This window comes from Rattus norvegicus, chromosome X, assembly GCF_021556685.1.
Source record: "Rattus norvegicus strain SHRSP/BbbUtx chromosome X, alternate assembly SHRSP_T2T, whole genome shotgun sequence".
Taxonomy (NCBI): domain Eukaryota; kingdom Metazoa; phylum Chordata; class Mammalia; order Rodentia; family Muridae; genus Rattus; species Rattus norvegicus.
Window position 1 is genome coordinate 21,043,127 of NC_141554.1, and position 21,266 is coordinate 21,064,392.

Genomic DNA, 21,266 nt, shown 5'->3' on the forward strand with positions numbered 1-21,266 from the left:
AGGCATACATACACAGACATTTCCAAACTGGCTTTAAACATTCATCAGGGTGCCACACGAGGGATCTGGGGTGAGAGAATTGTTACATGTGTGGAGCTGTGAAGCCCTGAGACACAAGACGGGAACCCATGTGACAAGGCTGCTGGGGTGCCCCCACCCCTACCACAAGAGAGTAGAATAGAGGCCCTCTGTGAAGGTCTCAGGGCTATGTAGGAGCCAGTCCTCCCTTGGAGGTAGATCATCCGGGAGGGAACTGAGGAGCAGCTCCCACGGTGGCAGGGGCAGACAGCGGCTTCCTCAGTGGTACTGCTGGTAGTTGGGGTAACCTGGGGCCGGAGCTCCCTCTTTAGGGGTTAGCTGGTTGGGGTCCTCCAAGAATGGGGGTGCTGGAGAGGGGAGAATGAGGTAATGCGGTGAGGAAGCGTGGAGAAGGCTGACAGTGCTTCCTGACTCTCCCTGACCATTGCCCACCAGGTCCTCACCATTGCGGAACTGCTGGGCAGTATAGCGGGTGAGAAGTATGCCAACACCCTCAATGAGGGCCAACAGGATGCCCCCCATCATCGCAGAGCCCACCATGGCCAGCGGACCACCTGGGAGGCAGAAAGAGACACAGCTGAGGAAGGGCAGGCAAAACAGGGCAAGGACTGGGGTTAGGGGCTGGAAGCACTCACTGCGGGCAGCCAACACGGCTCCGGTCAATGCTCCACTGGTGATGGAGTTCCAGGGGTCTTCTTTGCCCCGCAGCCGGACCAGGCCACAGTCGATGGTGGAAAACAGGCCACCCCATACTGCAAAGCTACCTGTAGGGGGACAGAGTCCGAATCAGACATTCTGAGACTCCACGTATCTCAACATCTGGAAACTTCCAAGGTCTGAAGGTTGGCCAAGAAAGAGTGCTGGGACTGGAGATATGGCTCAGTGGTAGAGTGCTTGCCTAGGGTGATTCCCCTTGCCCCGCACTAAACAAATAAACACGACCAGGATATGGTATAATCCCAGCACCTGGAAAGCTCAGGGAGGAGGACTGCAAAGTTAGACACCTATACAGTAGAGGCCTGTCTCCAAAGCAGGAAGTGGGTTGGGAGAGTAACTTAGGATAGAAGCCATGGCTTACGACCTCAGCACCAAATACAAGAAGGAAGGAAGTCCGGATGTAGAGACAGGCGTCAGACTGCGGTGGACAGTCCATCTTTCCGACTTGAAAAGCTCCACGTTTGATGGGAGCAGTAGTTATTATCATCAAAATCCTTCCACTTTTCTTTGGAAAATGGACACAAGCAGATTAACCTTTCATACAGCTTTCAATGCAGCAACCTCTACCGTGTAAATAACACGTGGACTTGGAATTCTGGTTTTGATCCAGGGAGAAGGAAAACAGGGCGGGAAAGCCAGAACACAATAGATATTATTAAACGCTCACAATCTAGAAATCCAAAAGGCTTCAAAATCCAAAACTTTTTGAACATGGTCATGATACCAGAAACAGAGAATTCCATAGATGACCTCAGGTGACATTAACTGTGTTTTAATTCAAGAGAACCAACCGAGTTGCTCTAAAATTAGCTGGTGTGGTGGTCTGCAGTGGCAGTCCCAGCTACATGGGAGGCTGAGGAGCTACAGAAGGCAGCGCACTGGGGCCTAAGTTTGACACCATCCTGGACAACATAGAAAGATCCCTCTAACTGCTGTTTTTGTTTTGCTTTTTTGATGGTAGGGAAGGCCCTCAGGGCTTCACATGTTAGTTAAGCGCTTTACCCCTGGGCCACATCCTGACACCCCCTCTTTTTTGAGCCAGTATCTCACTCAAGTCAAGGCTGCCCTCAAACTTGTTATGTAGTCAAGGATAACCTTGAAGTTCTGACTCATCGGCCTCCATCGCTCAAATGCCAAGATTACAAGTGAGCAGTTTTTATGCAGTGCTGGTGACTGAAACCAGGGCTTTGTGCTGCGAGGTGAAGTACTCTACACAGTAAGTTACATTCCCAGTCTCCAGACGCCATTAGGAATCTGTTTGTGTGACAGAGCACTCGTCTACCCTGCTCAATCCACCCCTATTATATAACAATACATGTATTTATACTGTTTAAAATAACACTTTGGCTAGATACAAGACTGACAACAGGTCCAATCCCTGGTATCTCAAAATAAGTTAATTTTTAAAGAGCTGGGCATGGCTCACATCTGTCATCTTAATACTTGAAAGACTGAGGCAGAAGGATTGTGTTCGTGGCCAGCCTGGGCTATAGAGTGAGACCTGTTTCAAAAAGAGAAAGATATATGCAAGTACTGTAAGATCCAAACCATGGAAAACACTTCTAGTCTCAAGCATTTTCGATAGGAATTCTCAACCTGTGGTTAAAATGTTTACTGGGGGTTTACAGTGTTCTAATATGTATTTGAGGTAGTCTGTGTTAGCTGACTTCTGCAACTTTAAATTAGTATGAGCAAAGGCCTTAGCATAGGAACTGGCAGTTAGTATGCACCATGGGAATTCATTTTAAAACTACCAACTGGGTGGCCAATGCTGGCATTATCAGATGAGGTTTGGAGGAAGACTGCTACTAGCATAGGTAGCAGTCACCTAACAGGAAAGAACCAGGATGATCTGCATTTAAACTGCAGAAGACCCCGGGCTTGGTAATGCACCCCTTTAGTCCCAGTACTTGGAAGGAAGAGGTAGAGGCAGGGGTAGGAGAATCTCTGTGAGGACAGCCTGATCTACAGAGTGAGTTCCAGGATAGCCAGGGCTACACAGAGAAACCCTGTCTCACAAACAAATCAACTGCAGAATACACAATTGTGTCCTTAAACTGTTGGGAATTGTCATCACAGTGGGAAGTCGCGGTCAGACTTTGAGTTAGAATCTGGATCTGTAACTTACATTCTTGCCTCAAAGGATCAACTATCCCCAAAGTTCCTAACATGCCTTTATGGTTCCCCAATCTCACCTCCAATCTGGGGTGCTCGGATCCTCACAGCATTGATACTACCTCTGAACCGGTGTCGAATTCCCTGGAGAAAGCAAGGAGAGGTGTTAGGATAGAGGTAAGAGCACTTGCGGGCAGGCAGGCTTCCTAAGGAAGGGGTGCTGGGGTCCTCAGTGGTAGAGCACATGCCTATAACAAGCAAGGCTCGGGGTTCTTCTACACCCAGCACTGCAACAAAGAAGGCATGAGAAAGCTATTAGACACATAGTAGCAGCCAAAGAACCAGGAGGACAGAGAGTAAATCCAACAAAGATATTCTCGGGGTTGGGGATTTAGCTCAGTGGTAGAGCGCTTGCCTAGGAAGCGCAAGGCCCTGGGTTTGGTCCCCAGCTCCGAAAAAAAAGAACCAAAAAAAAAAAAAAAGATATTCTCAGAGTGAGGTGGCTGAGTTGTATCTCTTCGCTCACTTGTTCAGTAGCCAATGAGGAGGTCCTATATGCCAGGCTTCATCCTACACACAGGGGTACAACAAGGAACAAGATCCCTGCCCTCTCAGACTGAGTGCACACAGTAGTGGCAAAGACAAATCCTAGGCAAGTAAGACAGCTTCAGGCAGCAAAATGCAATCCAGAACAGTGGTCTCCACTCATGGCTTCTGACCCCCTTTTCGTGGAATGACCCTTCCACAGGGGTCGCCTAAGACCATCAGAAAACAGATATTTACAGTACGGTTCATAACCGTAGCAAAATTACATGAAATTTATGTAGTAGCAATGAAATAATTTTATGGGTAGGGGTCATCACCACATGAGGAACTAAGTATATTAAAGGGGCACAAAACTCAGACCCTTTAATTGGGTTGAGAACTGTGGTGGTACGCACCTTCAATCCCAGCACTCGGAAGGCAGAGGCAGGTGGATCTCTGTGAGTTCGAGCCAGCCTGGTCTACAGAGGTAGTTCCAGGACAGCCAGGGTTACACAAAGAAATCATGCATCAAAAAATGAGTCCCAGGGTTGGGGATTTAGCTCAGTGGTAGTGCGCTTGCCTAGCAAGCGCAAGGCCCTGGGTTCGGTCCCCAGCTCCGAAAAAAAGAAAAAAGAAAAAAAAAATGAGTCCCAAACAACTGGAGCAGGAGCTATCCCAAAAGCTGTTGCCTGTATGTGGGCTATGTACTTCTAGCTGGGCTGCCTTGCCTGGGCTTAGCAGGAGAGGAAGCGCCTAGCCTTGCAGGGACTTGATGTGCCAGGGCGTATGTGTGTGTGTGTATGTGTAGGGAGATACAAGGATTATGGGAGGGGGTGATGGGGAGGGCAGTCAATGGGATGTAAAGTGAATAAAAAAACACAAATAAATAGGTAAATAAATAAATGAAAGAAAGAAAAAGAAAGGTTAAGATCCACCGCCTTAGGGGAAAGAATAAAGAAGAGTGACAGTGAGTGAGGAGCAAAGCAAAGCCTTATTAGAGATGGAGCAAATGAAGGAAGCTGAGGCAACAGCTTGGCAATCGGGTACATTCTTAGCACACAAGATGGGAGCTTCCATTCCTGACAGCAGCAGAAAAAAAAAGGGAGGGCACAATATGTGTGAAGAATGAAAACTATGGGCAAAGGATACAGGAAAAGAGAGGTCCTGGAGCTGAGGAAGACTCAGAGCGAGACAGAATGGTTACAAACAGACCCAAGCATGGTGCCAGATGCCTGTAATCTCAGCACTTGGAAAGACAGGAGGGTTTGAGGTTCTGTGCCAACCTGTGCTCCATAAAATGGTTGCTGTGTGTCCTGTGTGGTATACATATGTGACTGTGTGGGTGTGTGACCATGTGGAGGTCAGAGGAGCTCACTGAACCAACTTCCAGGTGGGCTGACTGGCCAGCAAGCTCTTGGGATATATACGCCTGTCTTGTGTCCCACCACCTCTACCACTGGGACTATAGGACACAAGCAAGCATGCCTGGCTTTTTACATAGGTATTGGGGACTCAAACTCGGGTCCTCATGCTTGCGAAGCCAATCCACTGAGTCTTCTATCTTCGAGAGGTGGGGCTCAAAGGAAAGGTAAAATCATATTACTCTCCCCTTTGATTTAAAGGTTGTTCTGTCAAACACCTGTCATCATCTTAGATAGAGGATTTTTTATTTATTTATTTTTTTGGAGACAGGATTTCTCTGTGTAGCCCTGGTTGTCTCAGAATTCACTCTGTAGATTAGACTAGCCTCAACTCACAGATCTGACTGCCTCTGCCTCTTGAGGGCTGGGATTTAAGACTGACCTGAGGTAAAGTCTATGCTGCACACACATTTAAAATTTGATGCTAACCTTTTTCTTTTTATTCTGATGCTAAGGCTAGACCCTAAGAGCCCTCCCTTCATCTCTGTTGCTTAAATCAACTGCTCTAGCCCCTAAGACTGTTTCTGACAGCACAGTATTTCTACACGGTTCTAGCTGGATAGTTGAAGAACAGAGTCTCTCAGATCCTAGACCCGGGAGCCAGGCCCAGCATCCGGTAGGTGAACAATCTACAGAATGTCTAGTATACTCAGAGCAGTACCCTACATCAGCAAGACTGCAGATTCCCACACCACTGGGTGAAGACCCAACTCACAACAGGGGCATTGCGGAAGCCCTTGACAGCCTGGAAGACTCCACCACCAATGACACCCATGGTGAAGGCTCCGCCACAATCATCCACAATTCGCCACGGGCTGCAAGCAGGAAGGAAAAGACTGCATTAATGTGAGACCCTGCTCTGCCCAGAGAACCAAACCGGGAAGCTCATGATGGATCCGGAACACCTCAGATAACTACAGATGAGTGCTGACAGTTTTTATACTCCCTATAAAGCCCGAAAGGAAAGCCACTTGTGGTTCTGCATCCCTGTAATCAACACTTGGAAGGCTGAGACAAGAGGATCCTGAGGTGGGATTTCCAACCTGGGCTCTAAATGGAGACCCTGTCCCACAAAGAAAGTTTGTGCACTGGGTGCGGTGGCACATGCCTTTCATACCAGCAGTCTGGAGGCAGAGGAGGGTTGATCTGTGTGTTTGAGGTCAGCCTAGTCTACTCAGATCCAGGCCAGCCAGGGATCTATAGTGAGACCCTGGCTCAAAACAAACAAACAAAACCTAAAAAAGTATTGTAAATCTATCTATGGGACAAGATTAAGGGAAAAAAATTGAGACAGGGGATGTTTTTCTCCACATAGCTTCCAAACCTGGGCTTATTGCTGGCAGAATAGTTCTCTTGGTTACAAGCAAGCATCAATCAAAATTCTTTTTTGTTATTATCAAAAATCAAACGGCTTTGGAACCTAGGACTCCCCCCACCCTTGCTTAAGTCAACTGCTCTACCACTGAGCTATACACCTCTAGCCCCCATGACTGTTTCTGACTGTACAGTATTTTCACAGAGTTCTAGCTGGATAGTTGAAGAACAGAGTCCCTCATATCTCAGACCCAGGAGTCAAAAACAGAATGCTTTTTGTTACTATCAAAAATCAGTACAAAGATTTGTCTTGTCAGGTTTCAACAGTGTTAACTAGCTAACGTTATTTAAGTAAACTATAAACAGGGTGGCTGGCACTCGGTTCTCCGACACAAAAAGCACGTCCAAGGGAGTCCTGGGCCTTGTGTCGTTTTAAAACCTAAAACGGAAAAATCAAAAGGCCGTGCGGAAGACCCGGGTCCCATCTCTTAGCCCACAGTGGGTTCACACATGCCCTATCCGATGTCAGAAACTAGCCTGGGAAAAGCCACGCGAGGAAACCCAGTGGATATTGGCTCCACGTCTCTCCTCCCTCGCTGCCAGAATAGATCTGCCCAGAGTTTCTCTTTTGGCTCACAAAAAGGATCTAGGAGAAGAGCCAGGGCAACAGTGCTGTAATTTGTCCCACACCGCACCTACTGGGACACTCCACTGTGGCGGTTTTCAGACGAAGTCCGAGTGGGAGGGGCCATGCCGGATGCGCTGAGGCAGTGAAGTTTCCAAGCCTCCAGTGTCAGGGACTTGACATTGCAGCCCCTGCCTTCCCCGCCCGCCTCCCGCGGTCCGCCTGAGTGTCGCGCGGACTGTCCTGAAGCCTGTGCCCATCGTCGTACCAAGGTTCGCGAGCGTACTCCTCCATGGCGCCAGCGTCCGGCCTGGAGCAGTCGGTCGCGCGGGAGAGCCACTCCCCCCGCTCCGAAACGCCCCAAGCGCTAAGGCGCCCTGCGTAGACCAGGGAAACAATTGGCTTTTCCCTGCTTACGTAAGGCCAGTGGCGCGCTCTTATTGGATAGCCAGGTGGGTCACATCCGTTCCTGTAAGCCCCCGAGTCGACCAGTTAATTGTAGCTGGGGAGAGTTGAGGAGCATATTGTGCTTTAAAACAAGAGCCCCTCGGTGCTGGTAAGCGTTGTGACAACGAAGGAGAGGAGGGTAAGGTGACAGACTTTGATTAATCGCACAGTTGTACTGATAAGGCCGGGGTGTAAGCTTTCTTTTAAAGCTGGAGATGGCGTTGGCGTTTTGCCTCCCCCATCCTAGCGCATTGGTTTCGCCCACCGTGTGGATTTTGAGAAACGTTGGGTGATCCCATTTCTGGGTTGCGGGTGTGTAGCATTTGGTGTCTTGGGCTGTGGGTGGAGCCTTGATCTAGAGAGGAACTGGGTCTTGGGTCCATCCGGTCTCCGGTGCCTGGGTCCGTAGAGTTCTGGTGAGACTAGATCTGGCCATACTGCTACGTTATCTCTTTCATCTCTTAGCACGCATTTTTGTTCTGCTTTTTCAGCTGCTGGTGCAGTTGGTAGGTAAGGGCTCAAATGAGCACACGCAGTAGGGTGGTGCATGGTTACTGGATATCCAGATTGAACATCAGATTTGCCTTTCAGTACTGTCTTGTCAGTTTCTAGATCCAGTCAGCAACCCACTATGCCTCTCCCTGTTGCGCTGCAGACCCGCTTGGCAAAGAGGGGCATCCTCAAACATCTGGAGCCAGGTGAGAAAACTAAAAGCAAATGCATCTACCATGTGCTATTGTTAAGAGACGTTCTGTTATTCTAGTCTTTATTCCCTCCTCTTCTCCGATCCCTCCCGCCCCCGTGAACCCAGGTGCATGGTAAATAAGTGCTTTACCATCTTCTGCAGTGCAAGCATGCACACCTTCCCCCTCCCCCTAGTACTGCTGGAGTCAAACCAAAGTTCTTGAATGTGCTCTACTATTGAAGTCTGGCTCCTTGACAGGCACCTTGTGTTTGATACTTGATATATTGCCTGGCCTGACAGGCATCTCGTCTATAATTTTTCTGATATACACTACTCCTTCGTGGTTGGTAGGTATTGTGTGAAGTGTAAGGCTGGAAGGATAGATTTAATTTAATTCGTGAATCAAGTGGACACAGTAACCATAGTCTCAGCTACTAAGGAGGCTGAGCTACATAGATGGCTTGAGCCCAGGTGGTCAAGGCCAGATAAGGCAATTTGGCAAGACCCAGTCTTCAAAAATAATAAATAAAGAGTATAAAAAATAATAATTAGGGGCTGGAGAGATGGCTCAGCGGTTAAGAGCACTGACTGCTCTTCCAGAGGTCCTGAGTTCAAATCCCAGCAACCACATGGTGGCTCACAACCATCTGTAATGGGATCTTGATGCCCTCTTCTGGTGTGTCTGAAGACAGTGACAGTGTACTCATTTGTAATAAATAAATAAAGCTAAGTATGGTGGCATTGATCTGTAATCCCAGCGTGGCCGGAAGGAAAAGGGAGTCACAGGAGACAGCCTGGTTTACATAGTGAATTCCAGGCAAGATTTATTAAAAAAAAAAATTAGAAAATAACTCAAATAAATCGATGACTACGTGGCATTTAATTAATTAATTAATTAATGTTTTGGACATGGTCTCACGCTGTAGTTCTGGCAGGCATCAGACTGGCTTCAAATTCACAGAGATCTGCCTGTCTCTGCTTCCCTCATGCTAGGATTAAAGGTGTGCAGTACCACACCAGGCCCGTATTCATGTAATAAAAATGACATCTGATATATCCTGCAGCCTCCTAGGTACCAAATCCAGTGACAAGGTGTTGATAGTCTCTGGTTTAACTCAGCAGAGGTACTGTGGTGATGGGCACCTTAACCTATTAACACTTTTGGGGGCTAAGTGCCTGGCACATATGATATGGTAACAGTCAATAATGATGATGTCAGTTCAATTCACTCTATTACTAGCTGCTAATTCCACATTCTTGCCAATAGTAAATAAAATGGGGCAGGAATTTTGATCTGTATGGTTCCAGGTACTAGAAAGTACATCCTCTTATTGTATGGATAACTGACATCTATTACAAGACTACTTTGCGCCAGATGTAGACTTTGTGCCTAATGGGGCTAATAAATGAGCACTGATATTGTTTGCTTGTTGGTAGTAGGGTATAAATCCAGGGTTTCAGGCAAACCCGGTATCATTAGTGTTTCTTTTAAATCTTTTGAGTACTGAGCCCACTGTTGATAGTGTTTATCTCATTAGCAATGTGGACAGTCATAGCTGACATCTCTTGGTGTCACTATGATGCTGTAGGCACATACATTTTATTGTTAATTATACCTAGAGCTGAAATCTGTTCTGGGTTTACTGATGGTCAGGCATTGGGCTGATAATAAACACCATCTTTATTCTACACATCTGCTGCAGGCTTGTTGTCTGTCAGCCCCTAGGGATAGATTCAGAGCAATTTTTTTTTTTTTTTTTTTGGAGCTGAGGACCAAACCCAGGGCCTTGCGCTTGGTAAGCGCTCTACCACTGAGCTAAATCCCTAACCCCTAGATTAATTTCTTGCTGTCCAATATACATGACCCAGAAACTCATTGCAGTTCAGAAAATGGATAGATTAGCCATTATTTCAGGCAAACCCCCTGCTGTTCAAACCCATCTCGTTGAAATAGGTTGGGATAATACAATGCCACATGGTCTCTGAACTCAGGAATTGATGGGATATCAAATTTTTGAGGGGCTGGACAGATGGCTCAGCGGTTAAGAGCACTGACTGCTCTTCCAGAGGTCCTGAGTTCAAATCCCAGCAACCACATGGTGGCTCACAACCATCTGTAATGAGATCCGGTGCCCTCTTCTGGTGCATCTCAAAACAGCTACACTGTACTCATATAAATAAAAATTAATAATTTTTTTTTAATTTTGAAGATTATCAACCCTGAGCACATGCTCCTGTGTCTCCCCTGCACGGTGGTGTAGATGTGAGTGTATCCAAATCCTGAGTCTAGGAGGAGAAACCCCCCCCAGCACTAGTGGGTAATTAAACTGCTTTTCTCCTTCCCCATTCTTCCAGAGCCAGAGGAAGAGATTATTGCTGAGGATTACGATGATGATCCTGTTGACTATGAGGCCACCAGGATAGAAGGTCTGCCACCAAGCTGGTACAAGGTGTTTGACCCTTCTTGGTGAGCCTACCGTCATGAGGTGGGAGGGACAGCTGGCTTTGCTCTTATGGTGTTCTCTCTTATTGTGGGTTGAGAGAGAAGAGATCTGCATGAAGCAGATCTGGGCACAGGTTGAGGAGACAGTTGGTATAAGGGACACCTCAGCTGACACTCCCTTCCCTTCACTGCTCACAGTGGACTCCCTTACTATTGGAATGTGGAGACAGACCTCGTGTCCTGGCTCTCACCACATGATCCCAACTTTGTGGTTAGCAAATCTGCCAAGAAACTCAGGAACAGTAATGCAGGTGAGTTGGCAAATACAGGCATGTCTCAGTGATTCGTGCAGTTTGGAGAGAGGCTGATGAGACCATAGGTGTAAGAGAAGGGTTTTCAGGACTTCTGTTACCATAGATGCTGAGGACAAGTCGGAGCGGAATCTTGAAAAGGTTGACAGAAATCATGAGAAGTCAGATCGTAGTCACGAGAAGCCAGACAGAAGCCATGAGAAGGCAGACCGAAACCACGAGAAGTCTGACCGAGAACGAGAGCGGAACTATGACAAGGTAGACAGAGAGAGAGATCGGGATAGGGAACGAGAACGGGCATTTGACAAGGCAGACCGGGAAGATGGCAAAGACCGGCGCCACCATCGCAGAGAGGAACTGGCTCCTTACCCCAAGAACAAGAAAGGTAAGCAGATGAGGTTGGGACTTGGATGAGTCAAGTGAGGTACCAGGGCACAGATTGTCTAGTTGATGCCTAGACCTTCTGAAGGATGCTGTGGGCCATCGCAGCCACTGGTAATACTTCTTCCTGTGAGGAGAGGCTCCTTGGGTCTCAAGTGAAAGTCTCGTCCTGCTTCTTATTTTTATAGCGACGAGCCGGAAAGATGAAGAATTAGACCCCATGGACCCCAGCTCATACTCAGATGCACCCCGGTAAGTGAAACCCTTGTTTCAGGATTGCCACCGTGCCACCATGCCTGTAAATAGTACCTTTCTCTTTTGTCTTTTTCTTCCCATGCTTAACTGCTTGGGCAGTTAAGGGACGTCCACTGCACCCTCTTGTTGTACTCTAATTCTGTTGTCCCCAGGGGCACATGGTCAACAGGACTACCCAAGAGGAATGAGGCCAAGACTGGGGCTGACACGACAGCGGCTGGGCCTCTCTTCCAGCAGCGCCCATACCCTTCCCCTGGGGCTGTGCTCCGCGCCAATGCAGAAGCCTCCCGCAGCAAACAGCAGGACTGAATTTGTGTTCCCTGTAGCTTTGGCAGTCATTTCTGTGTTGCTTTCTTGCGGCTCTGGAGTAGGACCCATGGCTTCAGACGTGCTGAATAATTAGTCCACCAGTGAGCTACACTCCCAGCCCCCTTGGTGTTGTTTTATGAACAACAAGCCCTTGTTGGTGTTGTTTAATAAAAGCTTTTTGGGGAACCATCTCCGTGAGACTTGAGTGCTTCCTTTCTTCATTCTTTGCAGGCTTTGCAACCCAACTTCACAAGATGCAAAACACATTTTATTTGCAGAAACTCACCTAAGAAATACTGTAAAGATAGCAGGAGTTGAGGTGGGCCCATTAACAGAGGTTAGTCAGTCATGTCAGCCCTACGTGGGGCAGGGTTGGTGGGGACAGGGAGTTAGTTCCATGTCTACCTCACCCTACCCCTAATACTGATAAGAGTTTAGTCCCAGCTGGGCCAGGGCAAGAAGGGAGAACGAAGGCAGGCCAGCGTCTTCAATTCCAGCAGCTACGAGCCCTTCACCTTGGTGAGCAACCTGTGGTGAAAATGGGAAGGAAAGAGAAACACAGAAAGCTGGGGTGGGCTGTGGGTGAGTCTCCTGAGCAAGCGAGGGTGGCTGGTAGTATGCTAGTAACCCTGGAGTTAGTAATGGAAAGAGCGGGCCCCTGGGTCAGAAAGCTACACGTGGACTAAATAAATACATCATCTTTATTCGGCATTGGGTATCCTGACATTTGTTCATTACAGTTCCTTAAAAAACAAACCAAAAAAAATCAGAGCAAATTAATCAAAAATAAAGATCCAATGGCCCTATTTACATATAGCAAAGACAGCCCAGGCACCTTCCATGTGCGCACTTATGCGTGCATGCACACATTTACACACATCCACACGCACACACATCCACACACATCTGGGGTACAGTTAGGGAGTTAATAAGCTTTGGGGAGTGCAGGGGCGCAGGTTCCATGTTTCACCAATTCTGACACCCACCATGAAATTAGGGTGTTTTAAACGGCCAATGGAGCTGCGAGAGCAGGATTGGCAGCTTTATTTTTCCCCTCTGGATGTTTCTGAAGATAATCCTTCGCCTCTGTCTCTTCAATTACATGAGATACAGCCACTTCAAGGACCTCCCTTCCCCATTTCCCCAACACTCTGGATCATTGATCTGATTTTATCACAAATCCCCAAACTACTGGAAAGCAAATGGCACTTGTCGCACCCTCCCCAAGATGAGCTGATGCGAAATTCTCAGCTTGTGCCTCTCCTCATTCCGGGCACTTACAACAGGCTGATTGATCTTCAAGGGTCTCTGTACCAGGGAAACTGGCCCAAAGCCACATCAGAGACCAAGCTGTTGTCATGATCCAGGGTGATGGTGCAGGAGAGAAGGCCTCATACAATAGGAAATGGAACCCCACGAGTAGTCATTAGTCGTTACTGAAGAGCTGCGGGGCTTTTGTCCAGTCAGCAGGATGGCTGGGATGAACTGTCCCAGGCATGTGAGACAGGACATCTCCAGCAGAGGGTCGTGAGGGAGAGGCCTGAAATAGCAGTACCCCAACCCCTGTTCCCAAAGAGGTTAGCCCGAGGCAGAGGAAGCAGCTCTAAAAAGCTCCTCCAGGAGAGGGGAGTCCATCTATCAGGAAGCGTTCATGTGACATTCAGCCCTAGCTCCATATCCCTTTAGAAGTATGGGAGAAAAAAAACCTCCAACCCCACAAGAGTCAGGCCCTGGTGACAACCTGCAGGACCTGCAGAAGCCCAACCCCCTCCAACCCAACCCCCTGCCCTGTTTCCCCAACCACCACCAGCTCTCACTTCACCAGCACTGACTTTGGCAGAAAGGGCTCCGTGATGAGGTCTCCTCGGGAAGACAGCTGCGGTGGTGGTGGCTGCCCAGGAGGCTGCTGGTGAATGCACGGCCCAGAGGCAGAGGCAGAGGCAGAGGCTATGGCTTTGACTGCACCTCGGGGAAGACTGTAGAGGTAGACGGCACCAATGACGAGCCCTGCACCCAGGGCAAATAATGGGTCCAGGTGGAAGCCAAAGAGGCGAATGGAGGCAACAGTGGACAGCACAATGGACAGGGAGGTGGCAAAGCCCTTGAGGATGTTGTCAGCATACTTGACAACAACAGCCACCAGGAGCCCACCGAAGGCTTGGTTTAGTACGACACCCCAGACAGCAGGTGTGTACCCAAAGAAGAAGCCTTGACTGGCCACGGCAGTGCCCTCAGCCCACCAGAGCCCCACCAGGCCCAGCGCTGTGCCAAAGAGGCCGAGCTGGAGGTTGCGCAGCCACACAGAACCTGAGCTGCCTTTGAGGATCTTCTCAAAGTAGACACCAGCAAAGCCTGAGGAGAGACAGGAGGCCACAACAGCTGCTAAGCCCACCCCCGGGTTCTGATCCAGTGGCCGTGGGCCACTCCCACCAGCTTGCTGTGCCTGGACAATGGCGACACCAGTGAAGAGCAGTAGCAGAGAGGCCCACTGCAGGCGTGAGAGGCTGCGATTCAACATAAGCACCGAGAACAGTGCTGTAGTCAGGATCTTCAGCTGATACGTCACCTGCAAGTTGCATGTGGAAGGCACTGAGGGCTGGTCCCAACTCCCAGAAAGTGCAAGGGGTTTGGGACAGCACCCACTGTGGGCCTTTGGGAACAATGAGAAGGATAAGGTGGGGTACATGAAATTAAAACAAACTAGCCACCGACTAACCTGTGGCTAACTAGTTCCTAAAGACCCTTCTACATGACTGAGGGATGCAGTTCAATTGGTGAAGAGTTTCCAGCACACATAGACTGCTGGCTTCCATCCCCAGCACCATAGAACCCAGGCGCGGTGGCATACACCTGTAATCCCAGCCCTTGGAAAATGGAGGCAGGAGGATCAGAAATTCAAAGTCATCCTTGGTTATATCTGGGCTAGAAATCATCTCAAGAAAAGAACCATCCAGGTTCTACAAAAAGGTAGCTGTGCCAAGAAGCCCCGAGCCACCGGCAAATCTACAACCCAATCTACAAGCCGATCCCATTTTCCTAGCTGTGGGAAGGACAAATCACTTGTCCCTCCTGAGACCTGGCATCATCTCTGCAAAATAAGGCTGGTGTATATAAAACACCTCCAAGGAGGTGATGAAGAAATAAAAACTTTGTGATAAGGGAAGCCTTCATACAAATGGCTCAACCATAATAAAGCCAGAAAATATTCACAGAAGACTATGTATGTGTCCAGCACGCATCTGGGCACTATATCGGGATTTGTTCATTTAACTTTCACAACTACCATGGAACTGGACACCATTCTAATCTACAGTTCCCAGATGAGAAAGCTAGGCATGGTGGTATGACTGAAATCATAGCACGTAAGAGTTAAACCCTAAGTTCAAGGCCAGACTGACCCACATAGCAAGAGGCTGTCTCAAAAAACAAACAAACAAACAAACAAACAAACAAAGAGAAAGGCTGAAGATACAGCTTAGCAGGCACCAAGTGCCTAGCACCTCATAAATAAGGCACAGTGCTACACACACACACAGAAAACCCCAACCCTTGAGTAGTTGAGGCAGAGGACCACAGATGAGCTCGTCATCGGTTACATAACAAGTTCATGGCCAGCCTGGGTTACAGAAGACCCTGTCTCAAAGAAAACAAAGTGAAATAAAATAAAAGGATAAGCAAATTAAGGCACAGAAAGGTAAGTGCCTGACCCCTAAATCACAGAGCTGGAGAGCTGTAGCACTGGGATTTGAACCCAGGCAACCTTGTTATAGCACACAGGCATTTATTTATTTGCTTGTTTGTTTAACACAGGGTTTCTATGTGTAGCCCCAAGTGTCCTGGAACTCTATAGACCAAGGCTGAACACAATCTCAAACACAGAGATCTGCTTGCCTCTGCCTCCCCAGAGTGCTGGGATTAAAGTTGCACACCACCACTCCTGGCTTAGCATCTAGGCTCCTCGCTCATCCTTGAATGAATACAAGACTATCCACAAATGCCTCAAACTTATCAATAAGCATTCAAGGACCCTTTCCAGGGATTTCTTTCCTTTCTTTGAGATAGGGTTTCTTTAATATATATATATACACATATATACATATATATATTATGTGTGTGTATATATATATACATATATATATATATATTTAAAATACACATATAATGCATATGCCACCCACCCAGTTTGTGTATTGGTATTCTGCTCGCATGTCTGTCTGTGCATCACATGTGCACCTGGTGCCTTTAGAGGAAAGAGCCTCTGTAAATGGAGCTACAGATGGTTGTGGGCCGTCATGTGTTGGGAATCAAACCTGGTTCCCGTAGAAGAGCAGCCAGTGTTCTTAACTTCTGAACCCCAAGAAATAGTTTCTTTATGTAGTCCAGTCTGACCTTGAACTCTAAGTCCTTCTCTTTCAGCCTCCTGAGTACTGGATTTGCAGGTTTATGCCAACATCGCTGGCCCCAGGTATATTCTCAGTTATCTAAGTATCTCTCTTTTCAGTTTCGACACATAAACAAATCAAATTTAAGGGAGTTCCAAGACTGCAGGGCCTCCCTCCCTCCATCTATACCCTGCCTCTACTAGATCCCCGGGGCTAGGCCTGGCTGGAGGCTCACCTGGAAAGTGGCAGCTGGCAGGTTGGAGATGGCAACATACTGGAGGTTATTCTGCAAGGTATAGATGAGAGAGGGCACCGCGAGCTTCAGTGTGTCGACATATTGCACCAGGACAGCCTCGTGAAGGAAGAGGACCAGGTGTTTCACATTCCCTAGGTGGGAGGAGGTTCTGCTGAAGGTAGGAGTAGGCATGGCTCCTTTGTCCACCTCCCAGTCTCAACCGACACCCCCACTGAACTGTGTCCCCCTCCTCCTGCCAGCTCTCGTGGTGCAGTTTCTCCTGCACTACAACAAAGCCAAAGCTCCTTCTGAGCCAGGCATGGGGATACAAGCCTTTTATTTTGGCCCTCAGGAGGCAGAGGCAGGTGGACCTTCGTGAGTTTGAAGCCAGCCTGGTTTACATATTGAATTCCAGGATAGCCAGCACTATAGAGTAAGACCTTGTCTTTTTTTTTTTTTTTTAAGCCTTTGTGATACTCAAGTTAATGGCTGCAAAAAGGAAACGGGGCTATAGTTCAGTTTGGTTTTGGTGGTACCTCGGGGTCTGACACACCACTAAGCTACCTTTCCAGTATAAGTCTTTTAGACATCCAGAGTCCTTAATGGTCCATTGCCCACTCAAACATCTTCTCAGTCTTACATACATTAAGAAGCTGCCCCTGCCCTATGGATAAATGATGTCTTTCTTCTCAAAAGGGTCTCTTTGTGGAGCCTAGGCTGGTATCCATGGAAGACGGAGGCTGATGTTGGATGTCTTTGCTATCACTCTCAACCTTAAGGTTTATTTTTATGTAAATGTTTGTGCATGTATGTGTACATGTGTATACATGTATGATTATGTAGCACATATATGCATTGCCCTAAGAGGATGGAGGAGGATGTCAGGTCTCCTGGACCTGGGGCTACAAATGTGAGCCACCCTGTGGTTGCTGGAAATAGACTGAGTCCTCTGGAAGAGCAGCCACTGGTTTTAACAGTTGAACCATCTCTCAAGTCTTACCTTATTTTACAGGTTTTTAAAAATATGTGCATATATGTGTCTGAATACATGTGTGAGCAGTGCCTGTGCAGGCCAGATGTGCTGGATCCCCTGGAACTGGAGTTATAGGAGGTTGTGCTACGTGGTATAGGTACTAAGAACTAGTCTGGAAGAGCAGACCACACTCTTACCAACTGAGCCACCTCTCCAGCTTTCCCCGCCTTGTCTCCACCCCCCCAACCCCGTCCCCGAGACAGGTTTCTCTGGCTGTCCTAGAACTAGCTCTGTACTCCACCTGCCCCTGCCTCTTCTTCCCAAGTGCTAGCATCAAAGGCATGTGCCATCCCTGCCTGGCTCTACCTTTTGTTTGCAACATGGCTGGAACTTTCAGCTAGAGTGGCTGGTTAGTGAGCCCACAGGACTGCCAGTCCCCAGTCACCTGCCTGTCCTCTGCCTCACTGTCCCTGAACTCACAGGATGAGCTGGGATTAGAGGCGCGCCTCCATGCCTGGTTTTGATGGGAGTTCTGGGCTTAAACCAGATCTTCACTCACGCATAGCAAGCATCTTACCCATGAAGCCATCGTCCCAGCCACTACTGGTTTCGTGTGTGTGTGTGTGTGTGTGTGTGTGTGTGTGTGTGTGTGTGTGTACAAGATGGGATTGAACCTACAGCCCTCAACAAGCTAGGCAAGGGCTCTATAGCCCAGCTACACTGCCAGTACTTTGTGCTGTGGATGATGCATGTGTGTGAATGTGGGCATGCACATTCCATGGTGCAAGCATGGAAGTCAAAGGACAACTAGAGGCTGAAGTAATTTCTCTCCTTCCATCACTGGCTCTGATAGAGCTCACGTTCTCAGGCATGGCAAGAGCTTCTATCTGCTGAGCTGTCTTGCACATCCTATGTTTTCTTTTGAGACTGGGTCTTGCACTCACTCTGGTCTACAGAGTGAGTTCCAGGAGAGCCAGGGCTACACAGAGAAACCCTGCCTTGAAAAACAAATACAAAAAGTGTACGCTACTACACCCAGCTGGTACTATAAACGGGCAGATATGTAAAAGATACATAGATTAGCAGTGAGCAGTTATCCACTGATGCTGCTTTAGGACAGTGTGACCAAGAGTTGATAATTGTGAACCTGGGTGATGTATAGAAGCATATTGTTTTTTACTATTTTATTATTCTTTCTGAGTGTGTGTGTGATGGAATTCTCCATATTACAAAGTTTTTTTTTCCTCTCTCCCTCTCTCTTTTTTTTTTTTTTGAGATAATCGCATGTAGCTGAGGCTAACCCTGAACTTCTTATGTTATCTTGAGCTCCTGACTTTCATGTCTCCACCTTCTAAGCACTGGTATTAAATCTCTGAATCCTTGTGAGCAGACTATCTCATTACTGTAGTTCCCAGGTATAAGGGCTATACAAGTGGAGATGCAACTTCACATAGCTGCAGTGGCCAGAAAGCTTCGATGCTCTTACATACTCCCCAAGCATTTTCAGACACACCAGCATATTCTCTCAGCAAACCTTCCAGGTGTGCTTAAAACCTTAACTTAGGGAGTCCCCCCAACCAACCCCTCATACCCCTCTTTTGTGCGAAGAGCAGCAGGAGACAGGTGAGACCTTTGAGCACTTCAGCCATGACCACAGCAGTGGTGGCAAAGAAGCGGTCCCCAGGCAGTGTGCGAGCATAGCGGATGCTGAGGATGAGGGAGGCATTCTGGACCACCAGCACAGCTAAGGATATATACTTGAGGCGCCGGTGAGCTGCAGGGAGTAGAAGGAACATAGGAGAAGGACGGGAGTCAGAGGCTGCTGGGGTATGGCCACCCACCTCATTCCTCTTTTCTCAATCAAAAAACCTTCTGGCCCTTGGGATTTCCTCTGTCTACCCATCAGGACTCAATGAGAGTCTGATCCATATCTGTTTCTACACTGTGAACTACTGGCAAAGGGGGGCAAGATGGAAAGGTGGGCCCCAGTCTGGTTAGGTCTTAATCTGAAATCCTTAGTGTGAGGAAATGACCAGGGCAGGCTCCTGACACACATCATTGCTTATCCCTCCCTGGGGGGAAGCCACTCTTTCCAGATAGCATTCCCAATACTTATGAATATTCACAGCCCGCCTATCACTGCACTAAGGGATTTGCCTGGGTTCTCATCACTTGATCTCTGAAGGTACTAGGAAAAAGTCCATTTTGTGGATGAGCAAATTGAGGATTTCTATGTAGTGATGCTTCTACTTGCAGGACTGTCCCATAAGTGAAATAATGATGCAATAGAATGAATGGGCCAATTGTTTAAGATGTCCACCTCATAAGGTTTTTTCTATTTCCCACCTCTACGATTACCCAGATAGTCACATATGGAAATACTCCCCTACTGCATATGAACCGTCCACCGACTTCTGTATGCCCTCCTTCCAGCCAATGAATTAGTCTTTGTTCTACACATACTCACACTCTGCCATATAGAAGCACTTGGCACCCTCAGAATGTTCGTTCTGACCTACAAGGAAGGAACCCTCCCACCTCAACACAAATAGAACTATTTCCATTCGGAAGGAACATCCCCAGAACATTCTCTCCACGTAATGAAGGACAGCTTCACGCTCAAAATGGATCCACTAGTCATACAAGGATGTGCCCCACCCTGACAATTTATAAGGTCCCTTTATGAGGAAGGAGCCACCACCTTAAGACTCGTATCTCATTCTATAAGGAAAAACTCTCAGCCACAAAATTGTCTCTCCCTTTCACAATTATGGATTTCCACCCCACTCTGAACATTCAATTCTCAATGTTCTTAGCCTCCTCAAAAGGAAATACCCCACACATTCATAATGGTCTTTATTTGCAAATCCAGGACCAGTCACCCAGAGAACGACTAATTCCTCCCCGCAACATACAATGGTCCATCCTCTCCTTCCTCTTTCCCACCACGCACGCACACATTAACACGTAGGTCCGTTCACAGGAGATGAGCTGTCACTTCAGCTAGAGTGGCTGATCCCACCCTCAAGGATTCCGACCTCCGCCCAGCCAACTCTTCTATTTCAGGCCACCTCACCCGCTGTAGCAGATCCAGGTTCCAACGCGCCCGCGGACACAGCCCCTGCCCCGGCCGCAGCGGTAGATCCGCCAACCCCAACCGCTGCCATGTTGGCATCTGCCCGTTCCGTCCCCTCGGCAACAGCAGGCTACTTCCGTATCCATCACGTCCGCTTCCGGACCTCCGGTGTGGTGGGCGGGGCATTAGGTGGGACGTAGGGGGCTGAGCTGGTGGGGGAGCTGTTTTTGGTCAGCTCCCAGCTTGATTCTAAAATGGTGGTTTCGGGTACCCAGATTCCATCAGAACTGGAGACCCAGGGCGCCGCAGAGCGTCTCCTGCAGCCTTCACACAGGTCTTACTTTTGCACTCTCGTGACTCGACACCCGGCCCGCCCCATCTCTCGTCCCCCACACCCCCGCAGCCTCACTGACCCGGACTGTCCATAACCACCTGTCCAAACAGTCCTAGGGTTTCATTGGTTCCCTTGCTCAGTCATCTCGGCTTCTGATTGGAAGCCGCAGATAGCACCACCCTTCTCGCGTCAGAACCAGTTCTATTCCCTTTGGAGCCAGGTCCCGCCCTCTAAGGGTAAGAGGCCATCTGGGAGGAACGGGACTTTCGAGAAGGCGGGACCTTCTTAAAACCAGAGCAGAGACTGCCCATAATAGAAGAGGACGAGGGACAGTCTTTAGGACAATTGTCAGGACTAGAGAAACTAAAGGAGGTGAGTTGAGGAAAATCGTGAAAGGTAGAGAAAATTAAATGGTTAAAAGCTAGACAGAAAGCGCTGGAAAGATTCTAGTTAGAGCCTGGGCTTTAAGCTCGGAATTTCTGTGCAAGCAAGTCCCTGTACTCTAAGTGTCTGAGTTTGGGGTTTAGAATGGGCCTCAAAAGACTCTACCTAAAACAAAACAGTCAGACAGGCGCCACTGTGGGTTTTTTTTTTCCCCAGAGTTTTTCTCCAGCTACCTCCTAAACTCAGCATCTAGTAGATGCTCCACTAACGCCTACCTCTATAAATGGCCATCCAC

General features: G+C 48.2%; 3 protein-coding genes across 17 annotated transcripts; 1 reads left to right on the forward strand and 2 right to left on the reverse strand.

Moving 5' to 3' along the window:
• Window positions 1-15: 15 nt before the first annotated feature.
• On the reverse strand, window positions 16-7,099 carry Timm17b (translocase of inner mitochondrial membrane 17b). The gene is made up of 6 exons (NM_001108249.1): window positions 7,025-7,099; window positions 5,533-5,632; window positions 2,952-3,015; window positions 675-803; window positions 483-593; window positions 16-386 (listed from the first exon to the last, which is right to left on the reverse strand). The coding sequence occupies exons 1-6, from the start codon at window positions 7,048-7,050 to the stop codon at window positions 298-300; spliced, it is 519 nt and encodes a 172-aa protein (NP_001101719.1). The 5' UTR covers window positions 7,051-7,099; the 3' UTR covers window positions 16-297.
• Window positions 7,100-7,250: 151 nt separating this feature from the next.
• Window positions 7,251-11,780, forward strand: Pqbp1 (polyglutamine binding protein 1). 8 transcript variants are annotated; one of them, NM_001434005.1, is given in 7 exon segments: window positions 7,251-7,342; window positions 7,809-7,901; window positions 10,244-10,355; window positions 10,530-10,642; window positions 10,749-11,027; window positions 11,212-11,275; window positions 11,431-11,780. In NM_001434005.1, coding segments are annotated over 6 exon segments (792 nt in total). In that variant the 5' UTR covers window positions 7,251-7,342; window positions 7,809-7,834; the 3' UTR covers window positions 11,588-11,780.
• A 53-nt stretch (window positions 11,781-11,833) lies between these two features.
• On the reverse strand, window positions 11,834-20,371 carry Slc35a2 (solute carrier family 35 member A2). 8 transcript variants are annotated; one of them, XR_015646101.1, is made up of 6 exons: window positions 20,254-20,354; window positions 18,769-18,951; window positions 16,205-16,356; window positions 13,420-14,153; window positions 12,869-13,150; window positions 11,834-12,115 (listed from the first exon to the last, which is right to left on the reverse strand). XR_015646101.1 is itself a non-coding variant. In XM_087598805.1 (5 exons), exons 1-5 carry the CDS (start codon window positions 20,342-20,344, stop codon window positions 12,088-12,090), a joined length of 1,272 nt encoding a protein of 423 aa, XP_087454931.1. In that variant the 5' UTR covers window positions 20,345-20,354; the 3' UTR covers window positions 11,834-12,087.
• Window positions 20,372-21,266: the final 895 nt, after the last annotated feature.